Source organism: Hetaerina americana, unplaced genomic scaffold (assembly GCF_022747635.1).
Source record: "Hetaerina americana unplaced genomic scaffold, ioHetAmer1.1.p SCAF_24, whole genome shotgun sequence".
In the NCBI taxonomy this organism is placed as follows: Eukaryota; Metazoa; Arthropoda; class Insecta; order Odonata; family Calopterygidae; genus Hetaerina; species Hetaerina americana.
Genome location: NW_027286808.1, coordinates 1,592,854 through 1,620,718, shown reverse-complemented (window position 1 = coordinate 1,620,718; position 27,865 = coordinate 1,592,854). Strand labels below are relative to the sequence as shown.

General features: G+C 37.0%; 1 protein-coding gene across 1 annotated transcript; it reads right to left on the bottom strand.

Annotated features, from left to right (window-relative positions):
* Positions 1–322: 322 nt before the first annotated feature.
* Positions 323–27,865, bottom strand: LOC139689523 (condensin complex subunit 1-like). The gene is made up of 9 exons (XM_071586696.1): positions 27,820–27,865; positions 26,731–26,865; positions 19,621–19,862; positions 12,406–12,569; positions 9,721–9,871; positions 6,382–6,633; positions 2,879–3,040; positions 1,357–1,527; positions 323–496 (listed from the first exon to the last, which is right to left on the bottom strand). Exons 1-9 carry the CDS (start codon positions 27,863–27,865, stop codon positions 323–325), a joined length of 1,497 nt encoding a protein of 498 aa, XP_071442797.1.

Below are 27,865 nucleotides of genomic sequence, written 5' to 3'. Positions count from 1 at the left end.
TGTTCTACAGTACTACATTTCCTCCAATTACCTGTACCTTCAGTATTATGTAAATAAGTATTATATACAAGATTTCATACCAATATTGACAAGATCCATCCCACAAAATGTTGGCTTAATGATTGATAAACATTATTATTGTGAGTTTTCTTCAACCAACCTTACTGGGCCCACCACAACTCCATCTTCCTTCAGGAAAGCTCACAGCATTTTGTATTTGGAGTTTATTGCATTAACATGGTATTGGCTGATGATTTCAAGTGGCATTAAAGAATGTATCCCAGAAGCAGCGGAATGACACTTGGAAGAAGGTTACTAGAAACTAGCTTCGAACTGGGAAACCTGGGGCTTTAGAATGGCCATGTACTGTCATAACAGCATTGAGGGAGGACGTCACCATTACACAACTGGGAATAGGGCACTGTGCACTCAATCTTATCATTCCACTGAGAGAAGACTCCACATCTCCATGAAGTACCCCATGACCATCATGCATCTACTGATGGGATGCAATAAATATTGGGTAGCATATGGTAGGCAAAAATATGGAGGGAGACCTAGTTCCTATGCTATGTTTCTATGATAACCCAAATGTCCTAAGCTGAGTGGCATTTGTAGAGGATTATGATCTCCAACAACACTTATAATATATGAATGATGTATTTAACAACTCACCTCTTGGCTTTAGTGTTATTAAAATATTAATAATACGCTCAATTGCTTCATATTTCTTACCTTTCTTAGAAGAGAGTTGGGTTGCGAGAGGAGATAAATGACCAAATCAGCAGGTGCACCCTCATATATTTATCTCTACTACTACTGGTATTGTATTGATTATCATAGGTTATATGTTGCAATTTTTATACATAAATTAGTGTATAAGGTTTAGAATGCTATTCCCTCCTCTTACAAAATTTTAATTGCTGTACAGAGTCCTGCAGAAGGTGTTACGGTGTGAGACAAAATATTAACAACTTAAAAAAACTCATTGAAATTTAAATGTATGAAACAGAAATTAATATTCATGGTCGCTCAATGCTCGCGGCTGCAATGTTTTAACTTTAACCCTTAAAATTAAAAGTTCCCCACCATTTTAGAGTTATGACCAGAAGATAAAATCTTCATTCAATTCATCTTAAAGAAGCAAAATGGCCTGTGAACCTGATTATATTCAACTACTGTGACAATATTCAAATTTTTAAAAATCAATGAGAATGAATATGTTTTGAAATCAGAACTTTTTAAGTTCAATACTTCAGTAAGTGAAACATTCCAGGGAATACTCATCACGACCCCAAATTATTAGTGGCCCATGGATTAGGAACCCAAGCTTTAGAAGGAGGAAAATAATTATACCTTGACAGCAAAGGGATTCCCTTCAAGGAAGGCCCGAACCAGCTGCAGAGAATACTTCCTCACTAAATTGCTTTTGTCACTCAATCGCCCAACAGCTTTCTCCAAAACATCATGCTGACGTGACAATGGAATGGCCTTCTCTCTACATAAGCGCTGCCAGTACTGCAACACCTATAACACAAAATTTCCAACATTATTATTTCAATTCAATTATTTCTTAATTCACTTACTTTTCTCCAGTTCAAGAGTTTCATCAACAGGTTTAATATGAAATAAACATTAACATTATTATTTATCTTCTCCATATCACAAGCAATTAATCTATAGGAATCTAATTTTGCACAACAATATTCTACAAAGTGAAAATAATTGTATAAATATTACTAAAAAGCCTCAAAGAGATTAAATGTTTGTGTGTAGAGTGAACCATGTTGAACATTAGCTTCAGTTTTGATAAAAACACCAAGTTCAAGAGAAAAATATGCAAACCTCATATAAATAAGAAGACAGCCCTGATAGTGAGGAAATTCATCATCATGAGTTATAAAAGGTTGTAAGGGGTCTGACTCATGCAGTTTTGCCAACCTTTAAGTCATTCTCACATCAAAAGGTTAAAAGCAAAATAACAAGGAATCTTTGTAAATGAAATTTTCCAAAGTAAAATACAAGACCCTCATTCTGATATCTGGGAGGGGCTGCACGCGAACAGAACATGTAAGCAGAAAAAAAAGGGGAGGATAAAAGGAATACAAATAGGAACCTGGAGTAAGAACCCTCCTAAGGTTTGAAAAACTAGATAATCTCAGCTTCTAAAGAGAAAATGAAAGAGAGATGGAGACAAACAAGATGGACATTAATGGGATAAGGGAAGTGAGGTGGGAAGGATGTGGTGTAGAACAATGTGGAGATGCTACATTTATTACAGTGGGAAAAAGAGAAGAAGGAACAGAGTTAGACATATTATAAGGGAAAATATGAAGGGTTGTGCCAGCAAAGTTATTTACAACAGTGACAGAGCGATAGGTATGAAGATAAGAGTGCAAACAAAAGCCTTCTAGTCATTCAAATGTACACGCCAAGAGGCAACTATAGTGACAAGGAAGTAGAAGTAGTGTATAAGAGAATAGAGAAAATGATGAGTGAAGGGCAGGGATGCTGCAATATTTTAATGGGTGACTGGAACACAAGTATGGGGAAAAGAGTGGGGAAATGAATGGTTTGGCCGGGTAGACAATTTCACCCATGATATAAAATTAATTAAAATGTGTTAACAATCTGATATTTGTAGAAGGTTGTTTATGAAGAGACGTATGTGATATAAAAACTAGTATTTATGAATTAAACCTGGAGAAAACATAAATTTAAGGTTCACAATGCACTGATTTATATAGAGATGTCTGAACCACGAAAATATTAAGCAAATTCTAAGTATGCATGAATTTGGAGTAGGTAAACTTTAGATTTTACCATACTTTATTTGAGATTCTAAATCTATAATAATAGTTAGTGTGCAGTTTCTCACCTTACTCCTTACAAAAGCATTTACATCATGCATGTGATTTTCAATGTGATCCAAAAATGAATCACGTGATGTTTTAGCAGCCTCATCCAAATCATCACCGCTCAACAGTTGTGATATAATTTCCGTGAGAACACCAAGGACACAAATCCGCATGGTATACGACTGAAATAAAAGCATCATGTACAGTACTCTATTACTGGTTTATATTTGCATAAATATTCATACACATGTGCAGGCAAAGTAAAAAATATTTTAAATAAAACATTAGGAAATCATTTCGTAAGAAAATGCAGCTGCAACAGCTCTACATATAATAAGGCACAGGCTTCTGAAAAAGAAATCATTGGCAAGATAATTTGAGATAGTAGAGGCATCAAATTATAATGAATATATTACAACAATTAATCAAACCCTGGTCAAATGCTTCTCTTATACACCAGTGCACTTTAAATCTAATGAAGATAAAGGGTGAGATAAATTCTTAAATACTAATCTTTTAAGAATAAAACTGAACAAAAATATGTAATGAGGAAACAATTTTGCTAATTTTTCAACATTTGAGTCTTCTCTGCTACAAATTCACCATACATATTTTCAAGAGTATTGACATATTTTCCTACCTCCTGAGAACATTGTCAGCTTTTGATATTCTCAAGATCTGACGATGATTTCAAGTGATAGAATGAAATTTCTTTTGAATATATGCTCAATATAGAGCTGGAAATTACACACATAACCCTCATTGGTAAAAGCAAAAATTTGATATATCAAGTAATTTTTAGGAATTACCTCTCATTGATATTCCACTACATCATTAATCAAAATGCACATATAAATATTCACATAAATGTTCAACTTAAAATGGTGAGTTCAGAAATGCAGTCGTAAGAAATAATATGATCGTAGTTCATTGGAAAAAATGGGATACCTATGAATGCTCAATCTTAGAAGGAAGTTCAGGCTTGTGGCCCTTAATTCACCAAGGGCTAAAGATGTGTATAAAATCAATATAAATAACTTAAGTATCATTAATGTCAAATATTAATATCAGTATATACAGTATGACATTTATACATCATAAAAACTAATTGTTTTCAACGTGCCAAAGTAGAAAGTACTAATTTAGCACAATATTTTGACTAGGCCGGAGTGGTTTGCAGGTCCCAGTTCCACCAGTTCTTTAGACTGAAACCAGAACTAGAATCGAGAATAAAAAAGCATCCATTCCAGAATGATATTTATCCTTAGTTCATTTTCACACAATCAAACTTAGATTATATAATAATATCTAGTTCAGAGCGATAAATATCCCATAAAATATTGAAGATCAAAATATTACACCATGCTGCTCTATACACAAATGAAAGAATCTCCATAAACTGGGATGCCCACAAAAAAGATTACCTTGAAAACTATGTAATAATTTGGAATTGAAGAAGCTTTCCTCTACAAAATCATTCACAAAGGCCAATTGTACATACAGACTCATTTATCTTACACAATTTAGATGCATATTACTGTAGTACAAGGTTTACACATAAAAACATTCATAGTTTGCATGTAAGTAATTTGGTATCAGAGAAGCCAGTCTGAGACAATTGATACAAGAAAGCCTGTATATAGTTTTATCTATTTATAGTTTGATTTGCTGATTTTGCAGTCATTAGACATTGAGAGAAAATTGGTTAAATTAAAAAGTTCCTTAGTTCCAACTCAATAAACCCCTTCGCGAAAAAGTTAGCACATGTGGTAACATATCTTTTTAATTGAGGCACATCTTATATACAAGGTGCGGCACCATAACTTCCTTTTTTTGAAATGCACGTCAATCAGGCTGTAGATGTCATAGCTAGGGTAAGAGTGATCTCATTCAACAGCCAGGGTTCTAAATTTTTTACCCTAACCCAGTCAGTCACCATCATGCATTGGATTAGTGAGGAGCGTGCATTTGCCATCAGGGTCTACTTTTTGAACAGATGTTCTGTGATTGCAACCCAGCAGGCCTTCAATGTAGTCCCGTTAGGCCCTGTCCCAGACCAGAAATCAATTGTTACATGGGTCAATATGTTCAGAGAAATCAAGAGTGCGACAAGGCAAAGAACTGGAAACCCTCGGCCCATTAGGTCACCTAAAATCACGGTGGCAGTGAGAGCTGCCATCTTGCAATTTCCACAGCATTCTGCGTGCAAACATGTGTCAGGCCTTGGACTTTCTGATCGTTTAGTGCAGCAAATTCTTCATGATGACCTTAATTACCAATGCTACAAATTGGCGATTGTGCAGGAACTCTACGAACGTAACTACAATTCTTGGAGGAACATTAGGCTCTTCTCAAAAGCATTCTTGAGGGCCAGTTGTGTTTTTCAGTGATGAAGCCCATTTTCATGTGAGCTGACACCAATCCCAGAGAATTGCATCAAATTGCTTTGCATTCACCTTTAGTTACAGTGTGGTTTGCAATTACCCCAATCGGTATTGCTGCTCCCAGGGTTTTTTGAAGGAAATGAGGTCACAGTGACAGTTAATTCAGACCGGTATGTAAACATGTTGGATGAATTTTTTTCCCTAGACTTGATGAACTGGATTTGATGGACATTTGGTTCCAACAGGATGGAGCATCGGCTCACACTTCAAGGGCATCGATGGCTGTACTGAGGGAACACTTCCCGGAGCACCTCATCTCAATCTCGATTTGGGGTGGCCAGCCCACTCCCCCAATTTGGCCCCTTGTAATTTTTTATGTGGGTTTTTTTGAAATCCCACGCTTATGGCAACTGTCCAAGCACCCGAGAAGACCTGATAGGCCAACATCCAAGCAGAAATTGCTAATAAGCCTGCTGCTATGCTGGTAAGGGTCATGATTAAGGCCAGAAATCGACTAATTCAGAGTATGGAAAATGGGGGACATCACCTACCTGATTTGATTTCCAAATCCGTGTAAAAAAACTTTGAATATGTACCGACACTAAATATAATAATAAAATGATTCTGTTTCATAAAATGGGTTTTATTGTGTTTTGAAAAAAAGGAAGTTATGCTGCCACACCGTTTACTATCAAATAAGGTATGTAAAAGTATCCACCCAACAGTTCAGGCATCTATATAGACTAAACTACCTTCCATCTGGAAACCAGTTTTTTCATAACAACAACAGTGCCACAAATAAGTGGAAAACTAACCATTATCTGTCTTGGTAGAGAATATTACCAAAAATTATCATAGTATTATCATTTGCATCTGCAAATTACCATTTGCTTCTACAAATTTTGTTTGATAAACTATTAGTTTTGAAAATAAAAAAATCACAAATATTGCACGATCTACACAAAATGTACATGATGAATAACCAATAAATAATTTCATCTAGTTTTGGAATAATATGGAACTGCATTTTCCTAGTTGGTCATTTCAAATAAGAATTTTTCCAAACATGTGGCTCAACATTTTATACCAAAAAACAAGTATAAAACACAAAAACATTTAACTTCATAGCCTGTTCTTACCTCAAAATCAAGAATTGGCAGGATAAGTGAGATGGAGGATTGCATGAGGGAAGGGAGTCCTACAGCCAATTCAGTTAAGAAATGACAGATGGCACGTGTCCCAGATGCATCTGCGGAAAATTCTCCTGGATCAGTCTCTGATATTTCTCTCAGTACCTCACGTACTATACTCCGGCAACTCAGAGCAGGGCCAGCAAATGATATTACACCTTGTGCTAGTGGACTACTTGTATGTTCATATATCTTCAGAAGCTGCCAGAAGTTATAAAAGTAAAATAATTAGATAGTCATTGTATGCTCCCCATTGAATTACACATAAAATCCATGTTTCAATGTCTACTTCATCACCTTGTCTCTACAAATAAAATGCTTGCATTAAAACAACATCTGCTCACAAACCATCTTTCTACACAAACTGCAGTAAGTCACATGGGTAACCAATTTGTAAGAAAACTAAAGACATTTCAAGTGCATAACTGTTAAGTTTGAATTAAAAAATTTTCACCATATCATTCTTGCTTTTAAGTATTCATTTGTAACTGGTAAATTGAAGATGAGGAACTTTGGCAGTACTTGACAGTTGATTCTAAATTCAGAGAGAAGAGATAGAGAAGAGAGCAAACAAGTATTCAGACGATGATCAGTTTGGATTTAGGAAGAGGACGGGTATGTGTGGTTCCATAGTAACAGTGGGGAAAATATTAGAAAATAATGCAGAGTATACACAGGACATATTTGTTTGTTTTATGGATTTTGAGAGGGCATTCGGCAGAGTGAACTGGGCAAAATCAATGAACATTTTGCAGAAAATACCAATACACTTGAGAAAGTTCCACAACTTATCTGGAACCTGTATTTGTCACTGACTAAAAAGGCACAGATAATGAATGGAGATAGAACAGGCAGTTTTAGGCAGTGGAGGAAGACCTTAGTATGAAGTTACAAGAATAAGATGATTATTTTAGCCATTAGTTGTGAATCTTAGGATAAATTTTCTGGTTAGCTCCATTATATAAGCCATGGTTTAATACGAGCATTCCTCCATCTAACCCACCCCAAAAAACAAATGCTCAAATGCATATATTTGTTCATACTGATAGAGACATAGCCATTAGTTGAATTTCATCAATAAGGATGATAAAGACCATTTTTATGACAATGTCAAGTATTAAAGAATTATATTGGTGTAAAAATCAATACAAGAGAGTTGAGAATAAAACTAAAATATATCTATCTTGTCATTTACTTGCACATACATACAAGGGCTGTCAAGAAAGTAACTTATATTTTGGCCTAGCATGGCAGAGGGTAGGACTAGAGCCACCATCTTGGTGTATTTAAGTCCCTTCACTCAGTACGCATCCTGCTGTGGTAAAGTGCAGACTGTGGCTATTACACTTTGCTCACTGCAAACTGTTAAAATATGAGCTGCAATAAAAATCCTCTGAGTTGTGAAGTTCAATCTGCAATCAGATTTTTAAAGGTAAAAAACGACAAGCCAATTGAAACTCATAGACAACTTTGTGAAGTGTACATAGATGGAATAATGAGTGAAGGTGGGGTTGCAGGTTGCATATGGTGACTGTGGTATACGGAGAAGCTACCTTAGACCGTAGCAACGTTTATCAATGGGAAAAAATGTTCTCAGAGGGCCGAGAAGATGTGAACAACGAATAGCGTGCCGGATGCCAGAGCAAATCAACAACAGAAGACAACATGATGAAATGAAGAAAATAGTACTGGCCAATCGTCGAATCACTGTTAGAGAAGTTGCAGAGGACCAAAACATATCGACTGACTTGTGCTATTTGATTTTTACAAATGATTTGAGCATGACATGGGTCACCACAAAATTCGTACCAATTTTGCCCAATTTCAACGAAAAACAGCAATGCATTAACATAACTAATGACTCTGTCCGTGAAGACCCAAATTTGCTCCAAAGGGTCATAACTGGTGATGAGTCATGGGTTTATGGTTATGACATGGAAACTAAAGTTCAATCATCCCAATCGAAGCTGCAGCACAAGCCAAGACCAAAAAAAGCACTTCAAGTTCAGTCGAATGTGAAAGTTTTTCTTACAGTTTCCTTCGATTGCAGGGGCGTGGTGCATCATGAGCTCTTGTCACAGGGTAGAACGGTAAATAAGGAATATTACCTGCAAGTTATGCGCAATTTGTGCGAAGCAATCTGCCACAAACACCCGGATTTGTGGAAGAACAAGGCTTTTGCACTATGACAAAGCCCCTGCTCACACATAGTTATTTGTGAGCGAATTTTTGGCCAAAAACAACATACCAATAATGCTGCAGCCACCGTATTTCCCAGATCTGGCCCCCAGTGACTTTTTCTTGTTTCCGAAATGGAAGAGGCCCATGAAAGGACAACGCTATGCTCCGATTGGCGAGAAAAAGACTGCATCAAAGGATGAGCTGAACAAGATCACAAAAAATGATTTTTTGAAAAAAAACTTTGGCACAAGTGTATAATATCTATTGGGGATTACTTTGAAGGGGACAAAATAGATATTCATGAATAAATAAATAATTTTTGAAAAAACACAAAAGTCGTGATACTTTTTGAACAGATCTAATAAGTTACTTTCAGGACAGCCCTTGTATCACAAAGTGCCAACAGCATACAGAAAAGTCAACCACGGCCATTCAAATCTAGAGATGCATTTTAAAAAATCACCATATTCTACGCAAATGTTTCTATTTGAGGAGCATTCCTCATCTTTAATCATCTCCTAATGTATAAATAAAAACAAATGAATGCTTAAAAATTTTAAAATTCATCGTTATTGCGACAACAATTTTAAAGTGTAAAACTCAATTGCTACTAAAAGGTTGGCTTTATGCACAGCTATGTATACCTGTCACATTGTATGCATGGTATTTTGTCATAGCATCATCTTTCTTTAAAGCCCCCAAAATTTCAGAGTTTAAAAGGATGCCTTAGTAGCTGAACTGGCTAAAGCACTTCCCCAATAAAAGAATATCTAACTTTAAATCCTGGCAAAACTGAATGATTTTTACACTTTGAAATTGTTGAATGGTAATGCATATTAGTTGATGACTCCATCAAAAGTTACTGTAACGGTATCTAGCACAGTTTCTATGAATTCATCATTATTATATTTGTAGGAAATACCATTATTAAATAAGTTGTCTCATTATTGTATGACAATCTATTTATCATGCTTGATAATTAGGGTGAGCCTAATGAGGAATGTGTAGCAATAAATGAAAATGTTTCTGCAGTAAATTGCATCTAATAAGGTATGAATTATGCAATTTATTCTCCATTAAATCTCATAACCATTTTGACTCACATACCTGAACAATTTTAAGGCTACAGCTGAGGCCATGGTTATACCGTTTGATCAGGGTCCCAAGAACTTGAAAAATACTTTCACGTACATGCCGCAACCGTACATTGGCAGTCGTAGAATCTTCCAGAATTTTATAGCAGCAATTAGCTATTAGGCTGTAAAATAATAACTGATGTGAATAATTATTATATATGTTCTATGCACCATCCAAATATTTAAAATATGAATAAATGTTAACAATTTCATTAATGACTTCTCAAAATACAGTAAAATACCATATATTTGGTGACCTATCATCACTATTTGTAGACCATAAATTAGGGGCATGTTTTGACCAGTTCATAACCATGAACTTCTGAGAAATTTTTCTAAACCTTACACACTTGCTGGACCTAAATTATATCATTCTTCGGTTCTTCTTTCTTTCTAACAACTTTCATGTCATCCATAAAGTCTAATTCCCATGTTTTCCCTACATACTTTATTCTGATAGTTTGGCCTTCCCATAAACCTGGGTGTTCAGCACCCACTTATCAAAATCTCCTCTTATATTTTTCTGCCTTCTTTGAATTTTACCCAGCAGCTTTCTCTATTCCTACAGTCCATAATAAATTATATTAATAGCCTTCCTTTCTGCAATTCATCCTCTCCATTCTTCTCCATACCAATTTTTTTGACTCACTTTCACTCATTTCTCCAAGTATGAAGTTTATTCAAAAGGTTCCAAAACTTTTTGAAGAGCCCATTTCAAGTTGGTTATTATTTCATCTGCTTGGAGATGTTTTATCTGTGAAAACTTACAAAATAACCACCTTCAACCACTTTCCTGATATCTTAATTTGTTGTTTAGTTACAGCCATTTATGTAAAGGGATGTTCATGGAGTGGGGCAAAAAATTGGATTCATGGAAATAAGCTCTTTGAAGGAGCAGCGTTTTCCGTGAAATTCTGTGTGAAACTACAAATCTTCACGGAAACTTTAAGAGTTGATTACCGAGGGTTATGGTGAGGATGCTATGAAAAATACTGTGTGTTATGAGCGGTTTACCCCGTTCAAAATAGGATGGCAACCAGTGGAAGGCAACGAGCATGCCAGAAGACCACCTGCATCAACTAATGACCCCCACATCGTGAAAACAAATGATCTTGATCGACCAAATTGACATTTGACTGTCAGGGAACTGGCAGAAGAGTGTGGCATCTTGATTGATTTGTGCTATGAAATCCTGACTGAAAAATTTATGATAATAGAACGCCGCCAAATTTCTACCTCACCTGATGACAGCTGACCGGAAACAACATCAAGTTCAAGTCTGTAAGGAGCTATTTGATCGAGCTGAAGAGGATGAAACCTTCTTACAAGGATGAAAGCTAGCTTTAATTCATGGGTTTCTGGATATGACATCAAAACAAAAGTGGAATCTTCACAATTGATTGATGAAACAACCTCCCACCCGAAAAACCTTTGTTCAAAAGAACAAGTTCGCTTACAGGTCAAGGTGATGTTGACTTTTTTTCGAAGCAAGGTGCTTGTGCATCTTGATTACCTACCTTAAGGCCAGACCGTCAACACTGAGTACTACCAGGGGTTATGAAAGGCCTAAGAGAGAGAATTAGGTAAAAACAGCCCAAACTTTGGATGAGCAGCAAGTTGTTTTTTCACCACAACAATGCACTGGCCCATTCCTCTCTCAGAACCGATGAGTTTTTAGCCAAAAACAAGACTGCTGCACTTCCTCACCTACCCTACACATCAGAATCATCCCATGAGAGCTTTCCCTGTCCCCCTAACTAAATACCCTGCTGAAATGAAAAAGATTTGCCACCATTCCAGAGATAGAAAAAAATTCAATGGATGAGCTTATGAGCATTCCGGAAAATGCATTCCAGAACTGTTTCAAAAAGTGGAAACACCATCGGGAATTGTGTACAAGTTGAGAAGACACCACTTTGAAGGAGAGCCTGACCAATAATTTGTTAATGAAGTATTTTTCAAATAAAATAGTTCGGGAACCTTATGAACAAACGTCATACTACCAAAATCCACACACAAATCTACCTTCTTACCTCCTATTTTACTTTATAACTTAGCCTTCCCATTTCTTGAGAAAACCATTTTCATTTCATTTATTGTTTTCTTTTGCATTTCCTATGAATAATCTGAATCCTGTACCTTGTGCAATGACCTCATAATGCACAAAAAAAATCAAATCTGTTATTTCCAAAGACCATAATAATAATTGAAATGTAAGACATAAAAGGGACAAATGAAGAATCAACATTAAAACAAAGCAAAATTATCAATATTAGTGCTTGCAAATGACCTGGAATATCAGTAATAAAGGTTTGTTTTAATAAACTTGCTTATCCTAGGAGATCTAAAAATATGAACAGAATTATTCCTTTCATTTTATTGTGCATGAAAAAACAAAAGGAAACAATTTGAATTGCACATTAAGAGAATAAGTAATAACTGAGCTTCCAGAATTTAGACAAATTGCAAAAGCCAAAAAATTTCTGCAAATGCATTCATCTATTATACCTTGTCAGCAACCTCTAGGGCGTGTAGTGGAGAGATTCTAGATGTGGTCCAACTATACATAATACATATCCCAACAGAACGAATTGAGAACCTGGGTCAAAACAGATGAAAAAAACATTTTCTTGTATAAGTGATAAATGCTCCTTACTGAATAAATTCTTCCTCTGCTAGAGGAGGGTCCCACAATCGGTTCAATGGCAGTTGGAGAATAGAATAAAAATGAGCCAAAATTGTCTGCCTCTTGTCATCACAATTAAACTGATCTTCCTCATCATCAAAGCCACCACCCGCATTCTTGCCCTTTTTTCGACCCTGAAAGAAAAGATTTGAAATGGTTTATTTGGCCTGGGATGTACTGTCATCCCTTTGGAGAAGTAATATTAATATTTTGCTCATTAATATAACAGTACACATTTAGAAAATACCTACCCTACTGAATTCATTCATCACAATATTTATTAGGTAATCTACCAGTTAAGGTAAGTTTTGGATGGAAAGAACTACCTAATAAATATTTTGTTTCTCCAGACAAAAAACAACAATGAATCGGATTGAATCAAATGCTACACTTCATGAGTACTAAATTGTGATCAGAGTCTGCATCTGCTCCCAAGGAACTGTGCAAATTGATCATGCTGTTCCTAAATAAATGCTTAACCATCATAAAATCTAACTGATCCTTTTCGAAGTCACCTGGCATTTTCCATGCATACCTATGCCTTTTGTGGTGCCTAAACCAAGTGTTGGTGATGACTAACCCATCTCCTGCAGAATTCAATTTATTCCTCCCCACAGTCATCCCTTGTACCTAAACCATAGTCCCCCACCACATCACCATCTCTTCTTTTGCCTTGAGTCACATTCCAATCTAACATCACTGTAAAATGTTTTCCTGTGGGAACACATGTAATTATGTCCTCTAACTGATCATGTATATTATAGACTTCTCTTCCCCCTTATGATTGCTCGGAGGCATTTATACCTGAACAATGACCAAGTTCGTCAGTTCTGCTTTTATCTCTACTAGTAATATTCTAACCATTGCTTGCTCTATATTGACAATGCTTCTTCCTACCTTTTTATTCAACATGTCAATCCTTCATTGGCTCTCGCCCCCTCCACTTTATGTTACTCTATAACTATCTCTCCAGTAATCCCTGCTACCCTTCCATCCACCCCACATAGACCTAAAATATCTGTATATCCTCTTCTTATCTCTCTCTTTATATTCTCCAATTTTCCACACCTCAACATTGTCTAACATTTCAAGATCCTATTCTAACTAAATCGGTGTTCTTCTTCTGCATCTTCTGTCCTGCTGCTGTTGGTTTTGCTTTGCAAGGTTTTCCTGAGATGAAGACCACAGAAGCCTTGCCTCCCCTGCAAACGGGTACGACACACAGCCGATTGGGCCGAATCCCATAGTTGTCATGGCTGATATTCACTCTACTGTGCATCATAAAAGTCTTGGGAATGGTAATTGAGATGGTTTCCTGTTGCCGTTCTCAATAGTGTTTATTTTGTGACACAATCACTCAATGGCCATCAGATGCCTTTGCAGCCAACTCACTGAGGAACAAACACTGCGTGGACTACCTTTCGTCTGGTTCCTAATCTTCGACCTATCTGACATGGGTGACCCCACAAGCAGCAATTATCAATGCTCCTGCCAACACAGCTCTAGGGGCCATTGGAATGCACATGCCTACCCACCACGTCAAGGTTGTAGTCCATGGGAGGGAATCATCACATATATTGGCAAAAATGCTGTGCACAATAAAACCTTGTTTTTTCAAAATCCAAGGGATCAAAATATCACAGTAATTGTGCATAGAATTACCCAGGTTCAAAATAAATTATCTTTAAAACAAGATCTCCAAGTTCCATAAATTGCCAGAAAAATCAAAACACAATTTTATCTGTCCACCACAAGGAAATGCATCCAACAAGTTTGCAATTTAATTTTGAAAACATGTTCACTACTGGGAGATTTTGGTATAAAAAAATGATAATGAATGCTAATTCATAGACAAGAAATGGCAAACTATGGACTTTCATACAATGGTTCAGGCTCTTGGATGAATGTCCACAGCATAATTCATTATTTTGGAGTAAAAATTGAAACAGCATCAGTCTTCGAATTTCTTTCAAAACCCTAAAAGTGGGTAAAGTCGAACCACACAGTCATAATAAGCAAGTTGGTTATAAGTCACAACTTCAGCACAAGTATTTAACTGCAAATTGGTAATCATCTGGTATCTCACATATGGATGGAAGTTTTGCCGAAGTGATATGGCTTATTGTAGAATGAGTTAAAATTGTGATATGCCTTAAGCCTTCTCAAGTAACCAATCATAACCAAAACACCATTGCTAAAAAATGGGAAGCTAAATTCACATATAATATTTATATTGAAATCTTGGCGTGCAGCAATTCCTTTAGAAATTAGGGGGTCAAGGGAGGGGAAGGAGGAATAAGGGATGGATTAAATCCAATAGTATCATTGGAAGAGGGAGGAGACAATGGGGCCCAATTTTAATTATTGTCATCATTGAGTTTTCCTGGTCAGTATCTATCATGGTCATGTATCCCACAGTGGGTGCTTCTCTTGAGTCTAACTCACAAGAAATAAGTTAAAGTGAGCTCTCAGAGCTATTCACACACCCATAAGTAACAGTTACACAGCTGCACATGCAAAATAGGTATATATTCAAGATAAAATGTGTAAAAATATTTCTTCCTATTCTCTATCAGAGAGACTAATTTTGTCTGACATGATTAACAAGCTCGAGAGAATCTTCTCCTTTTTATTTGCCGTATAATTACAATAAGAACTTTTGAAAACATTTATTGCATTCTAGGTATACATATACTCTAGGGACTACAACCTTGACATGGTGGAAGGGTTTGTGCGTTCCGATGACCCCTAGAGCTGTACTGGCGGGAGTAATAATAATTGCTCCTGGTAGGGTCACCCATGCCAAATAGGTCGAAGGTAAGGAGCCAGACGAAAGGTAGTCCACGCAGCGTCTGTTCCTCAGTGAGGCGGCTGCAATGGCGTCTGACCCCAGTGGAGCGGCCAGTAAATGATGGTGTCACGTTAAAAACACTATTGAGGAAGGCAACGGGAAACCACCTCATTTATCATTCCCAAGATTAACATGATGGACTATACAGAGATTTTGAATCCTGGCAACTACAGGGCTCATCCCAATCGGCCGTGTGTCGTGCCCAGCAGTGGGGGAGGCAAGGCTTCCGCGGTCGTCATCCCACGAAACCCTTGCAAGGGAAAACCAGCAGCAGCAGGACAGAATATGCAGGAGAAGAAGACCACATTAGTTAGAATAGGAAAGTGGAATGTTAGGACAATGATGAGGACAGGGAAATTGGAGAATGTTAAGCGAGAGATGGAAAGGGGAAATATAGATATTTTAGGTCTATGCGAGGTGAGATGGAAAGAAAGCGGGGATTACTGGAGTGATAAGTAGAGAATAATATACAGCGGTGGGGACGAGAGCCAACGTGGGGTTGCCATAGTATTAAATAAAGAGGTATGAAGAAGCGTAGTCAACATAGAGCAGGTAACGGATAGAATACTACTAGTAGAGATAAAAGCAGAACCGACGAACTTGGTTATTATTCAGGTATACATGCCACCGAGCAACCATAAGGAAGAAGAGGTCGATGTGATACACGATCAGTTAGAGAACATAATCGCGTGTGTTCCTGCAGGGAAACATTTGATAGTGATGGGGGATTGGAATGCAACGGTAGGCCAAGGAAGAGATGGTGACGAGGTCAGGGACTACGGTTTAGGCACAAGGAATGACCGCGAGGAGAAAGCAGTTGAGTTCTGCAGGAGACAGGGGTTAATCATCACCAACACTTGGTTTAGACACCACAAAAGACGCAGGTATACATGGAAAATGCCAGGTGACTCAGAAAGGTATCAGCTAGATTATATCCTGATTAGGCACAGGTTTAGGAACAGTGTGATAAATTCACACAGCTTCCCGGGAGCGGATGCGGACTCTGACCACATCTTAGTTGTTATGAAATGTAGCGTCCGTTTCAAAAGATAAGGCAGGGGTGGCCAGTTAGAAAATGGAATGTAGAAGCATTAAATGGTTTGAAAAGGAAGGAATACAAGCAGGCGGTAGAGGAAATCATGGAGGATGGTAAAGAGCTAACTACTATCAAAGAAAAATGGCAAAGTTTCAAGAAAGGGTTGTCTAAAGCCCCAAAAGACACTATTGAAACCGTTAACAATAAAAGGACTAGGAAACCATGGCTCACGGATGAGATGATTACAAAGATGGATGAGCGGCGAAAATGGAAGAATGTAAATACAGAATTAGGCAAAATGAAGTACAAAGAATTAAACAACAAATTGAGGCGGGCAACAAATAAAGCAAAAGAAGCATGGTGGAAGACGCAGTGCGAGGATATGGAAAGTCTGCAGAGGAAGGGTGAAATCGGTGCGCTGTACAGCAAAGTTAAATCTTTATCAGGAAATAAGAAAGGGAGATCTATGCTAACAGTTAGAGATAAGATGGGTAAGGTAATAGTTGACGCAGGAAAGATCCAAGAGAGATGGAAGGAGTATATAGAAGAACTGTATAGTAAAGAACTTCAACCAACAAAGTTAGACATTGAAAAAGAATATGACGTAGAGAAAGACAGCTCAGGTCGAGGTGTACTAGACAATGAGATAGAAAGGGCATTACTGGAGATGAAACTAAATAAGGCCGTGGGGGTGGATAACATTCCCGCGGAATTATTGAAATGTTTAGGAAAATGTGGGAGGAAAAGGCTATATGGGCTGATCCGTAGTGTTCATGAGGAAGGAATCTGGCCAGAAGACTTTGTGAGATCAGTTTTAGTTCCTATTCCGAAAAAGGTAAAGGCTACATCATGTGAGGACTACAGGACAATAAGTTTGATATCCCACGCAGCTACAGTTGTTCTCAGGATCATAAACAAAAGGATAGAGAGTAGGACAAATGATTACTTAGGGGATGATCAGTTTGGGTTTAGGAAGGGGAGAGGTACGCGTGATGCCATTGCAGTAATGACATTATTAATCGAGAGGAATATAGAACACAACCAGGAGGTATTTGCCTGTTTCGTAGATTTCGAAAAAGCATTTGATAGAGTGAATTGGGAAAAATTAATTAGTAAATTGCAGAAAATAGGAATAGATTGGAGGGAAAGGAGGCTAATCCGCAACCTGTACATGTCTCAGACTGCTCAGGTACAAGTGGGGAACGGGGAGTTCCAGTTGGGCAGTATTAGGAAGAGGTGTAAGGCAGGGTTGCCCATTATCGCCATTGCTGTTCAACCTGTATTCAGAGGAAATGATTAAAGAGGCATGGGAAGAACTCGAGGTAGGAATGAAAGTGGGTGGGGAATTCGTAAAATCAGTTAGGTTTGCTGATGACCAAGCTTTGGTTTGTCAGTCAGCCAAGGGGCTGCAAGCATTGTTTAGTGAATTGGAAATTCAGTGCGACAGGTATGGGATGAGAATCAATATTAATAAAACAAAGGTTATGCGATTTTCTAGAAAGAAAAAGGCTAAGCTTAACATTAAAGTAGGAGGGCAAAAACTAGAGCAGGTAGAACATTTTACGTATCTCGGTAGTGTTTTGGACCAACACGGTCAAAGTATTAGGGATGTAAGGAGAAGAATTGCGCTAGACAAAGAGGCTTTCACAAGGAGGGAGTTGATGACAGGGTTGTTGAGTAAGGATGTTAAGAAAAGACTCGTAAAAACTTTGATATGGAGCATAGCTATGTACGGTGCGGAAACGTGGTCATTGAAGCAGGAGGATAGACGTAGACTGGAGGCTTTTGAAATGTGAGAGTGGAGAAGAATGAAGAAGGTGAAATGGACAGAGAAGAAAACATACGAGGAAGTACTTGGTAAGGTGGGCGAAGAGAAGGGTTTGTTGGGAGCAATCCTATGGTGGCAGGAAAAGTGGCTGAAGGGGGTATTGACCAGCAGTGGGATGTTGAAGACTGTAATTGAGAGGAGAATGTTAGGCAAACGAGGAAAGGGAAGGAACAGGATAGGGATGTTGGACGGGATGAAGGGAAGAAGAAAGTACTCAGAGCTGAAGAGGGACCTGATGTAAAGTAGGATGTTGTGTTTTGCTAGGGGTCACAAATTATTTAATTATTAATTATGTCCATCCAAAAACCTACCTTAACCGGTAGATTACCTAATTAAAATAATAAACTCTAGAAGGAGATAGCTTCAGGCGTCACTTTGTGGAAACGATACATATTGCAAAGGAAACACTTGGTTTTTCCACATAAAATATTTATTCACATTTGATCGATAATTTCCTGTAGAGAAATGCCTTTTTCGCGTTACAAGCGCACTTGATAAAGGAGATAGCTTCAGGCGTCACTTTGTGGAAACGATACATATTGCAAAGGAAACACTTGGTTTTTCCACATAAAATATTTATTCACTGTGAATAAATATTTTATGTGGAAAAACCAAGTGTTTCCTTTGCAAACTCTAGAAGGCTTTTTATACCCCAAACTGTGCTCTACAGTTAATCTACATATTGCAACAAAATACAATGTAATAGTTTAGCCATCAAATGAATTTTTTGTTGCTTAGACACATTTTTTTCTTTGACTTGACCTATACTTGCGATCACTGCTCAGTCCTGTGTCGGGAAAGCATAATGATATGCAGCCTACAACAGTCCAGAAATTATATGGAATCATTTAATAACAATTTTACTAATACACAACAAAAAAGTAATCAGTAGTTATTTGATGAGAATGTCAAATGAAACAATCAAATCACTCCCTACTTGCATGCATTTCATGCAAGTGAAAAAATGACTACCTAATATAATAGAACATACATATATATTTGGAAATTAAACAAACTAAAAGAATAAAGATGCACTTGATTATTTAATCAGAGTCCAGTTGACATAAGACTAACTTTATGAATTCCACCTTTTAATTTATAAAAATAAAAAATGTGAAAACCAATTTCAGATCGTTAACATTGGATGAAGCGTAATGCTCATTGGCCGATGGCAGATCAAGCCTCTCCGAGACAACGTTACATCAACACTAATCCAATGCATTGGATTATGGTTTTCTATGAGTAATATTGCAACATGCAATAACCATGCTAAATTTCAATTCAAATTCATTCAAGGTATATTGCACACATCCCTGTGATATGTGGACCATTATAGTCTAAATGAGAAGGGATTTTTCAAAGATTAGTTATTGATTCCATTTCAAAAAAAAGGAAAATCCAATATAATATCCAAATTTCCAGGCAACTACATAAAATTTAAATTACTTTACGTCTAAATTAATTATATACCTTCTTAGCTTCTGGTAGGGCCATTAAATTTTTCTTTGCAACTCGATCCTCAAAATGGATGAGCATTTGTGAATAAATATAAGTCATCATGCGCAATGTATTCAAAGTACGGATTCTAGACTCAGAATCCAATGCAGAGGAGCCTCCCTTATCAGCTGCATCCTTTTGGCCACCGTCACCACCATCTGCATTAGATACATCTTCCAGGAGAACGGATAGGGTGCTAATCAACTGGGAGAAGCCTGAAATCAAATTAGAAAATACTTTACATATGACCACTAATAATGCATGGCCACTAATAATGTCTGAAAGTACGTATTCCCTGTGTGCAATAAGCTTTTAAAGGCCCAAATAAAATAAATTTTGGGGCCAGCAAAAATCCTTTCACATATTTCTGATGCATCTGCAACAACCACATATATTATAAATGTGTTAGTTATTACCAAATACGAAATAAATACATAAACACATTTTGACATCCATGTTCCTCCCTTTTCTACCTCACCATTGTGTAATGCAGATTACTCAGTACAAACCATTTTTATTCCTATTTTCCACTAGCCCCACCCTTGCACATAATTTACACTCTTTTCAATGAAGAGGTCTCGACAAAGAGTAACTTCAGTACTTTTGGTAAGCTATTCAAAAGGTTTTCTATTTGAGCAGGGACGTTAATATTGCTGCTAAGCCTGTCCCTCACAATGTTCCATAGATGCCTTCAAACTAGGCTATTATAATCAGACCACTATAGTGGATGTAACAATAAATTCAATTCACACATTTAGAAATCTTACAGCTGTTGCGAGCCAACACTTAACTTATGCCGTCAAGTAAAATATGTGAAGCATGATGGTTGAGGGAAGGGATACAAAAAAAAAATTGTATGAATAATTTATAAACATACCACTTGGCATAGAATGTTAATACCTCAATAAAGAGAAAAATTGCAAAGTTAAAAAGAATTAGAATCAACAAAACAATGTGCCTTCAGAAAATCTAGAATAATTTAGAACATTATTCATTCTTTCAAAAATAAACCACGGCTTAAGTCTCAATTCCAGATTAAGGTTGCATTAAGAAGCAGTATATCGGATTTCTCCCTACTTGCTAATTTTGCTGATCACTTTCAGCCCAATTCTACTTCAAAACACAACTGCTCTCCTAATCCAGCAGTTTCCATTCCTACCCACAGTCCTTATCACTTTATCCCCAATTGGAAGCTGAGTTAAAATATGTATTTCTTAAACTAGGTAGTAAACAGAGCTATGGCATTAATGCCATTCCCAGTTGCATTGTTTAGCATTCTTTGATCTCATTAAGGAGACAATTTACCGGTAAACAAATCATTTAGCTTAGCTGTGTTTCCATCTCATCTTAAGGTTTCTAAAGTAATCCCCCTTTATGAAAACAAGTATGATATCCATGAAATTACCTAATGACCAATTTCTTTGCTATACCAATTAAGTAAAAAACTTAAAATTCTTACTTGGAGGCTTCCAATCTTCTTTCACCTTTTCAACATCCTTTTAAGCATGGATATTTAATTTTCTTGGTATAATTTCCTATATAAGTGAGCTTTAAAATAGCTTCCACTTTATAAACAGTGCTACCCCCTTCCTCTAAGCAAATGATACTAATATCCCTTACATCACCCACTTCTAATGGACAGACTGTTCAAAGATTGCAAATGCAAAGGTCAGACACTACCTGGTGTTATAAAACTTTTTTTGACCTAACCATTGAAAATTTTCACCTGATAGGCTTACCTAATAAATATAAAACAAGCAGAAGTCTCTTTTGAGGTTGATGAGAAGGCTAACCAGCAGGTATAAAACTGCAAAGTTGTGGGATTCAATATTGATTCTCAGATCTCTGGGGCTACACATTAACATGCTAGCTAATAAATTAACTCAGCATGTTTTCTTATTAGGTCTTAAGATGTCCCTATTGCACTATTCTACTTACTTAGCATACAGTAATCTCTTTTGTGGTTCATCACGTAAGACCATTTGTTCATGACTTTTGCCAAATCTGAAGCCCCTGGCCATTCTTCGTTTAAAAAGTTGGAATCGATGTCAGTGCCTTGTTTTTACATATTTATATACATAATGCCTTTGTCTACACTAAAAGATATCTCTCTGATCATAGAATAATTTCTTGATTCCCATCACCACTCAACAATGCAGAGTTGATCCCTTATGTATACACAAAGAATGCAGGTAGGGGTACACAATTCATGGATTTCCAAACGAAAAAAGAAACTTCCTGTTGAGCTTAATACTCAATATTGTTAAAGCACTGAAAACAAATGTATTTACCCACTTAAAAACTTAATTTGTTTTACTTATTAATAAATCTCTAAACATTTGATATTGTTATATTTTGGTTTTCACCAACCCACCCTCCTCCACCAGGCCATTCATGTTTTCTCCTGGTCCTCCACCAAATCACCATGTCATTTACAGATAGAATCATCCTTTTTCACTCCTCCGACCTTCCTTCTTTTCCCCTTTTCTTTCCCTCCCCTAATCCAGCTTCCCGTCTCCAGCTCCCCTATTCCCCAGTAAGCCATTGGTTTGTTCTTTCCTCCCCTCCTTGCTTTCCCAGCATGGGATATATAGTATGTGTTGTCCAACGATTGTAACTATTTCCCTGAAGATTTTATGCAGTAAAAAAACCACGAATGTAATACAACTATTTCAGGTGAGAAAGCCAAGTGTCTTCTTTCACCAGAGATGCCCTGTTATGATTTCCCTGAAAACTAATTCCTCAGATGGATCATGCATAAATTCTCATTCCCACAAACTTGCAGTGGTTCCTCACAGGGGTATAAGAATTCAGAAAATACATGGAATATATTCACAATGCTCACCCTTGAAACCTATAACTATTATTATTTATTATTTGATAGTCTACTGTAGGTATCAATGGTAGGATTGTATCATTTCCTTCCTCGTGAAAAGGCAAACCATTCCTCTTATTAAATCCCAGCCATGGTGAACATCTTGGCCCAAGATACTTCCTAGGCATGGGCAAATGTTCTACTTGCTCTAGTTTTGGCCCACCTATTTTAAGGTTCAATAATTTAGTTTTCCTCTCTCTCAAAATTCATGTAACCTATGTTTTGCTTACATTTATTCTTATTCCATACCAATAACACTGATTTTCTGATATGCAATAGCTACAGCAATAATTGAAACACCTTGGCTGATTGCCTGACTAAAGTTTGATCAAACCACACACCTGATTTCCCCACCAACTTTCATTTCTTAATCCAGTTCTTCCTGAGACATTTTTTACCATTTCCTCTATGTTTAAGCTAAAAAGCATGGGTAATAATATCTGCATTACTCCAATTTTTAACACTACCCATCCTGGCAGCCCTTTCACCACACAAGTGAGCAGTTTCAAAAATGAACAGGTTTTTGATAGTTGCCTACACCTCCAATCTACTCCTATCTTCTGTAATACACTCACTTATTCTACCCAATTTACTCTTTCAACTACCTGCTCGAAATGTACTAAACAAACTAATATATCCTAATTGTAGTCTATGCTCCCTTCTATGAGTGATCTCATTACTGCTATGGCATCACATGTACTTCTACCCTTCCTAAACCCAAACTGATCATCCAAGCAATCATTAGCTCTTCTCTCTATCCTTTTATTGATGATACTAAGTATACTTTAGCTGTATGTGGAATCAAACTTGTTGTTATGCCATGCCATGAATTAGCCCATCAAACTCCTTCCCCATTTTTTCCTAAACCTTTAAAGTAGCTCAGGAGAAAGCTGTCCACCCCTACCTCCTAATTTAAGTTCAATTCCTTTAATGCCCTTAAATTGTTCCACAGAAATGTTATCTATCCCCATGGCCTATCTTGATTTCAATTCCCTTAATGGCCTTTGTATCTTGCAATGATATGGCCTTTATATCTTACCTGATGATAAACTATCCTCATCTACATCATACTCTCTTTCTACCTAATATCTTTACCACATAGATACTCTATTCTCTCTTTCCCTCTCACTTGAATCTTTCCTGAACTAGGAAGTATTTTCCTGCTGTAACTATTAAAATGTGCATGGACTTTCTTTCTTACTTTTGAGGGATTGTTTACCTCACTGTACAGTGCACCCATTTCCCCTTACTTTACAAACCCATTTTGTCCTTCCTTTGTAATCTCTCCTTGTTTGCACACTTGTGTCCTCCACCAAACTTCTTTCGCCCCATTAATTTTTCTCCTGTTAATTATCTCCTCATACCTTCTTCTACGTAATTCTGTGTTTACATCCTTTCATTTCATTCTATCATCTATCTTCCTAATCGCCTTGTCTGTAACCCTTGGTTTCCTTGTCCTTTTTCTCTTGACTTTTCTAATAGTTTCATTTGCTATTTTTGATAGGCCTTTCTTAATATGCTACCAATTTTCTTCTACTGTACCTGGTACTTCCTTCTTTTCATTCTTGTTAATGCTTCTACATTCCATTTCCTCTTTCTTCTTCCCAGTTTCATCCTCTCTAATCAGGTATTACTCTTCACTAGCACTAATTTATGACACGAATCCACATGCACTCCTGGGAAGCTGACCTGAGTACAGATTCCTAAATCTGTGCCTAAGCACAATATACTCGTAGTCTAACCCTCTACCAATGGAGTCTAGTCTGGTATCCCTTCAAATCTCCGGACATTTCTCACATATATCTATGTCTTCGGAGAGGTTTAAACTGTGTGTTCAATATGATTAAATCATGTCTCCCGCAGAACTCTATCGCTTTCTCCTCACAGTCATACCTTGTTCTTAAACCTAGCCCCTACTTCACTCCCAACATCTCCCTTTGCATTCCAATCCACACCATCACTATCAAATTTTGCCTTCCAAGAACCCCCAAAATTATTTCCTCTAATTGGATGCATACCTTCTATTTCTTCCTCTATTTGCTTTCTTGCTGGTATGTAAACCTGAATTACCATGTTCAATGGTTCAGCTTTTAATTTTACTAATGATATACACCCACCTTCTCTAATGTTTGCTATGCTTCTTCCTACCTCTTCACTCAATATTACTGCCACCTCTTTCTCTCCATTATATATTGCTCCATATTTATCACTAGAAAAACCCAGATGTCCTTCCACATCACTTCAAACATCCCAAACATATCCATATTTCCTCTCTAAATCTCCTGCTTTATACATTCTAATTTTCCAGGCCTGAACATGGTCCAAGCATTTTAAGTTCCCACTCCAACTCATAGAGTCCTCTTCTGTGTCTCCTCCTCTGCAGCTGCTGCCAGATCTGCTTTGAAAGAGTATTGTGGGATGGCAACCACAGAAGCCTTGCTTACCTCACTGCTGGGTGGGACACAGGGACCAGCGGGCCAAGTTCTGTAGCTGCCATAACTCATATTCATAATAATAAATGAAAAAGAAACACTTTGTTCCAATCCACCAATTTATAATAAATGAAAAAGAAACACTTTGTTCCAATCCACCAATTTATTACAGGTACGACTAGTTTCGACGCTACGGCGTCATCCTCAGGTACAAAGTTTAAAGTCACAATCATTGTATATATACTCTCTTCTGGAAAGGGTGGGGGAGTTGTGGGAAGAGGGGGCGGGGAGGGGAGTACGGGGGTAGGTACGAAAGTATGTGGGAGAGGGTAGGAAACACCAGGAAAAGCGTTAGTGAGTGGGGGGGATTGGAAGGTGGGTTAAGAAAGGGGAAATTAGGGGAAAGGGGAGGGGATTAGTAAGCTAGGGATTTCATTGGTCAGTATAATTTGAGTCAATGGCTAATGGGGATAAAGGTACGGGTTAGGAGTCAATGGGAGTTGGGGGGAAGGGGTTATTGATAACCCCTTCCCCCCAACTCCCATTGACTCCTAACCCGTACCTTTATCCCCATTAGCCATTGACTCAAATTATACTGACCAATGAAATCCCTAGCTTACTAATCCCCTCCCCTTTCCCCTAATTTCCCCTTTCTTAACCCACCTTCCAATCCCCCCCACTCACTAACGCTTTTCCTGGTGTTTCCTACCCTCTCCCACATACTTTCGTACCTACCCCCGTACTCCCCTCCCCGCCCCCTCTTCCCACAACTCCCCCACCCTTTCCAGAAGAGAGTATATATACAATGATTGTGACTTTAAACTTTGTACCTGAGGATGACGCCGTAGCGTCGAAACTAGTCGTACCTGTAATAAATTGGTGGATTGGAACAAAGTGTTTCTTTTTCATTTATTATAAATTGGTGGATTGGAACAAAGTGTTTCTTTTTCATTTATTAAAATGAACTTCCACAAAGTTGAGGCTGAAACTATTGAACTACTCATATTCATATTTGTGACCATCATAAATGCATGGCATAAATAATTGAGGTTGTTTCTCATTGCCTTCCAATAGTGTTTTTAAGTGAGTCCATCACAAGCACAATAGATAAACACAACAATAAAAATTTAAAAAAAGCAACCCAAAAAAATCAAAGCAATTTCAGCAAATAATCAACTGAAAGATTGATTTGATAAGTAAATTCACAACTCAACCAGTGCCAAGCCCAACAGCATGTGAAAGTCACAGATCAGAGAATTGGAGCAAGTTCCTTTACCCATGATGGTAGTGGTTTCCCAGGAAGATCTGGTACCTTACAAATCACACGGCTTGTGTGAAGCCGAGGATGCTCAGAGGTATCCCAGGAATTCAGCCCAGGCCCCCTGGTCAGAAGCCCAGTGCTTAACCACTTGACTAACATACCCCCCTATGTAGCCATAAGAATTTTCTAATCCTATATCATTACAATTTTCAAAATGAAATTGGATTAACCACCTTTAATCAAGAAGTAATGAAATGAAACAACTCAGAAATTTTCTGAAGATCTACTTAAATGATGATCATTTTCAAAGTTAATGATTATGATGAGCTACCACATTATATGCCCCACTGCTATTGCTTGAAGTTCAACAAAATATCAATGCAAAATGAAAACTAGTACTACTCCCATTTGATATATGTACATAAATATGGATATCTATGGGAATCATTGCATTACTACTTTTCCTGTTTTATAATAGCAAAGGGTACATTAAAGATCTTTAAGTCAGCACTTACCACTGGCAACTAAATCCCAACTTCTCCCAATGAGAGACCATTCCAAATCTTTAAAATGTACAAGGAAACTGAATAGGGTATCAAAATTTTGCAATATAAATTCTGACCCTTGCTCTTTTAAGGCGTCTCGACAATCTGAAAGAGAAATACAAAATAATATTTAGTTCTGCAGCAGAAAGATAAAAAAATTGAAGAATAACAAAAAGTGAAGGCTAAACAAAAGTCAATAAAATTATAATATCCGAGAAAGATTTATCTTTATTTAAAAAAATGGACTTTTAAATGAGTTTTTTAAAGCAAAAAAATGCCCACGTTCTTTAAATATTGCATTTTAACAATTCCATGAAGTTTAAGTGATGATAACTATATGTATTTTTTATAATCACTTATGAAAATTTTTCTGAAAATGTATTTTACCACTAAATTAAGCTTAGAGACTCAAATTTTGGCAATAGCAATTAGCTGGCAAGCTCCAGTTTCATCTTCATATTGTTTCAATAAAATCATTTGTTAGTCCTCAGGTAATCATTGACTATAGTCTAAAGTCAAATTAGAATCCTCAAGGGAGGAATCCTCAGTAAGGATTCAATCTGGGTATTTTGGAAATGGTGCTCATCATTTTTAAAATGAAAATATATAACAACAGCTGCAAAAGATTTCTCAATACTCTGGTATAGAGAGAAATTCAGTTGAAATATATAAAGAATAATGATAAACTAAAAACGAGATTGCTCATTCAATGAGAAAAATCACCAATACCTCCAAACAGCCTGGGGATTGGAAAGGAGTTAACTGAATTCCATGAAGTATATATGGCATTTTAAGAGAGGTGAAAAAAAAAGAAATTATTGGTTATTATAGTAAAATTAATGTATTTCTAAAAAGTTCAACATTTTTTAAACCACTTCAAAATAATAAGTTCCAAAAAGTGCGAAGAAAGAGCAGCTAATTAATGTAGAGGTGCTAATGCAATACCTACAGCTGATAATTTTCACTGAAACTAGGGAAATTAAAGTATGTCTCAATATAATACATTAATCACCAATACATTTAACTGATAGCTTAAGCAAAAGAAAATCAACCACAGACAGTATTCTTCCTTGCTGAATACAGTCTGTGGTTGCGGGATACTCAT

Coding starts and splice junctions, on each gene's coding strand:
- LOC139689523 (XM_071586696.1), bottom strand. CDS start 27,865: ATGAGTATCCCGCAACCACAGACTGTATTCAGCAAGGAAGAATACT. Junction 6,634..9,720: donor GTAGCCTTAAAATTGTTCAG/GTATGTGAGTCA, acceptor AACTTCTGGCAG/CTTCTGAAGATATATGAACA. Junction 3,041..6,381: donor TGCCAATTCTTGATTTTGAG/GTAAGAACAGGC, acceptor CTTTTATTTCAG/TCGTATACCATGCGGATTTG.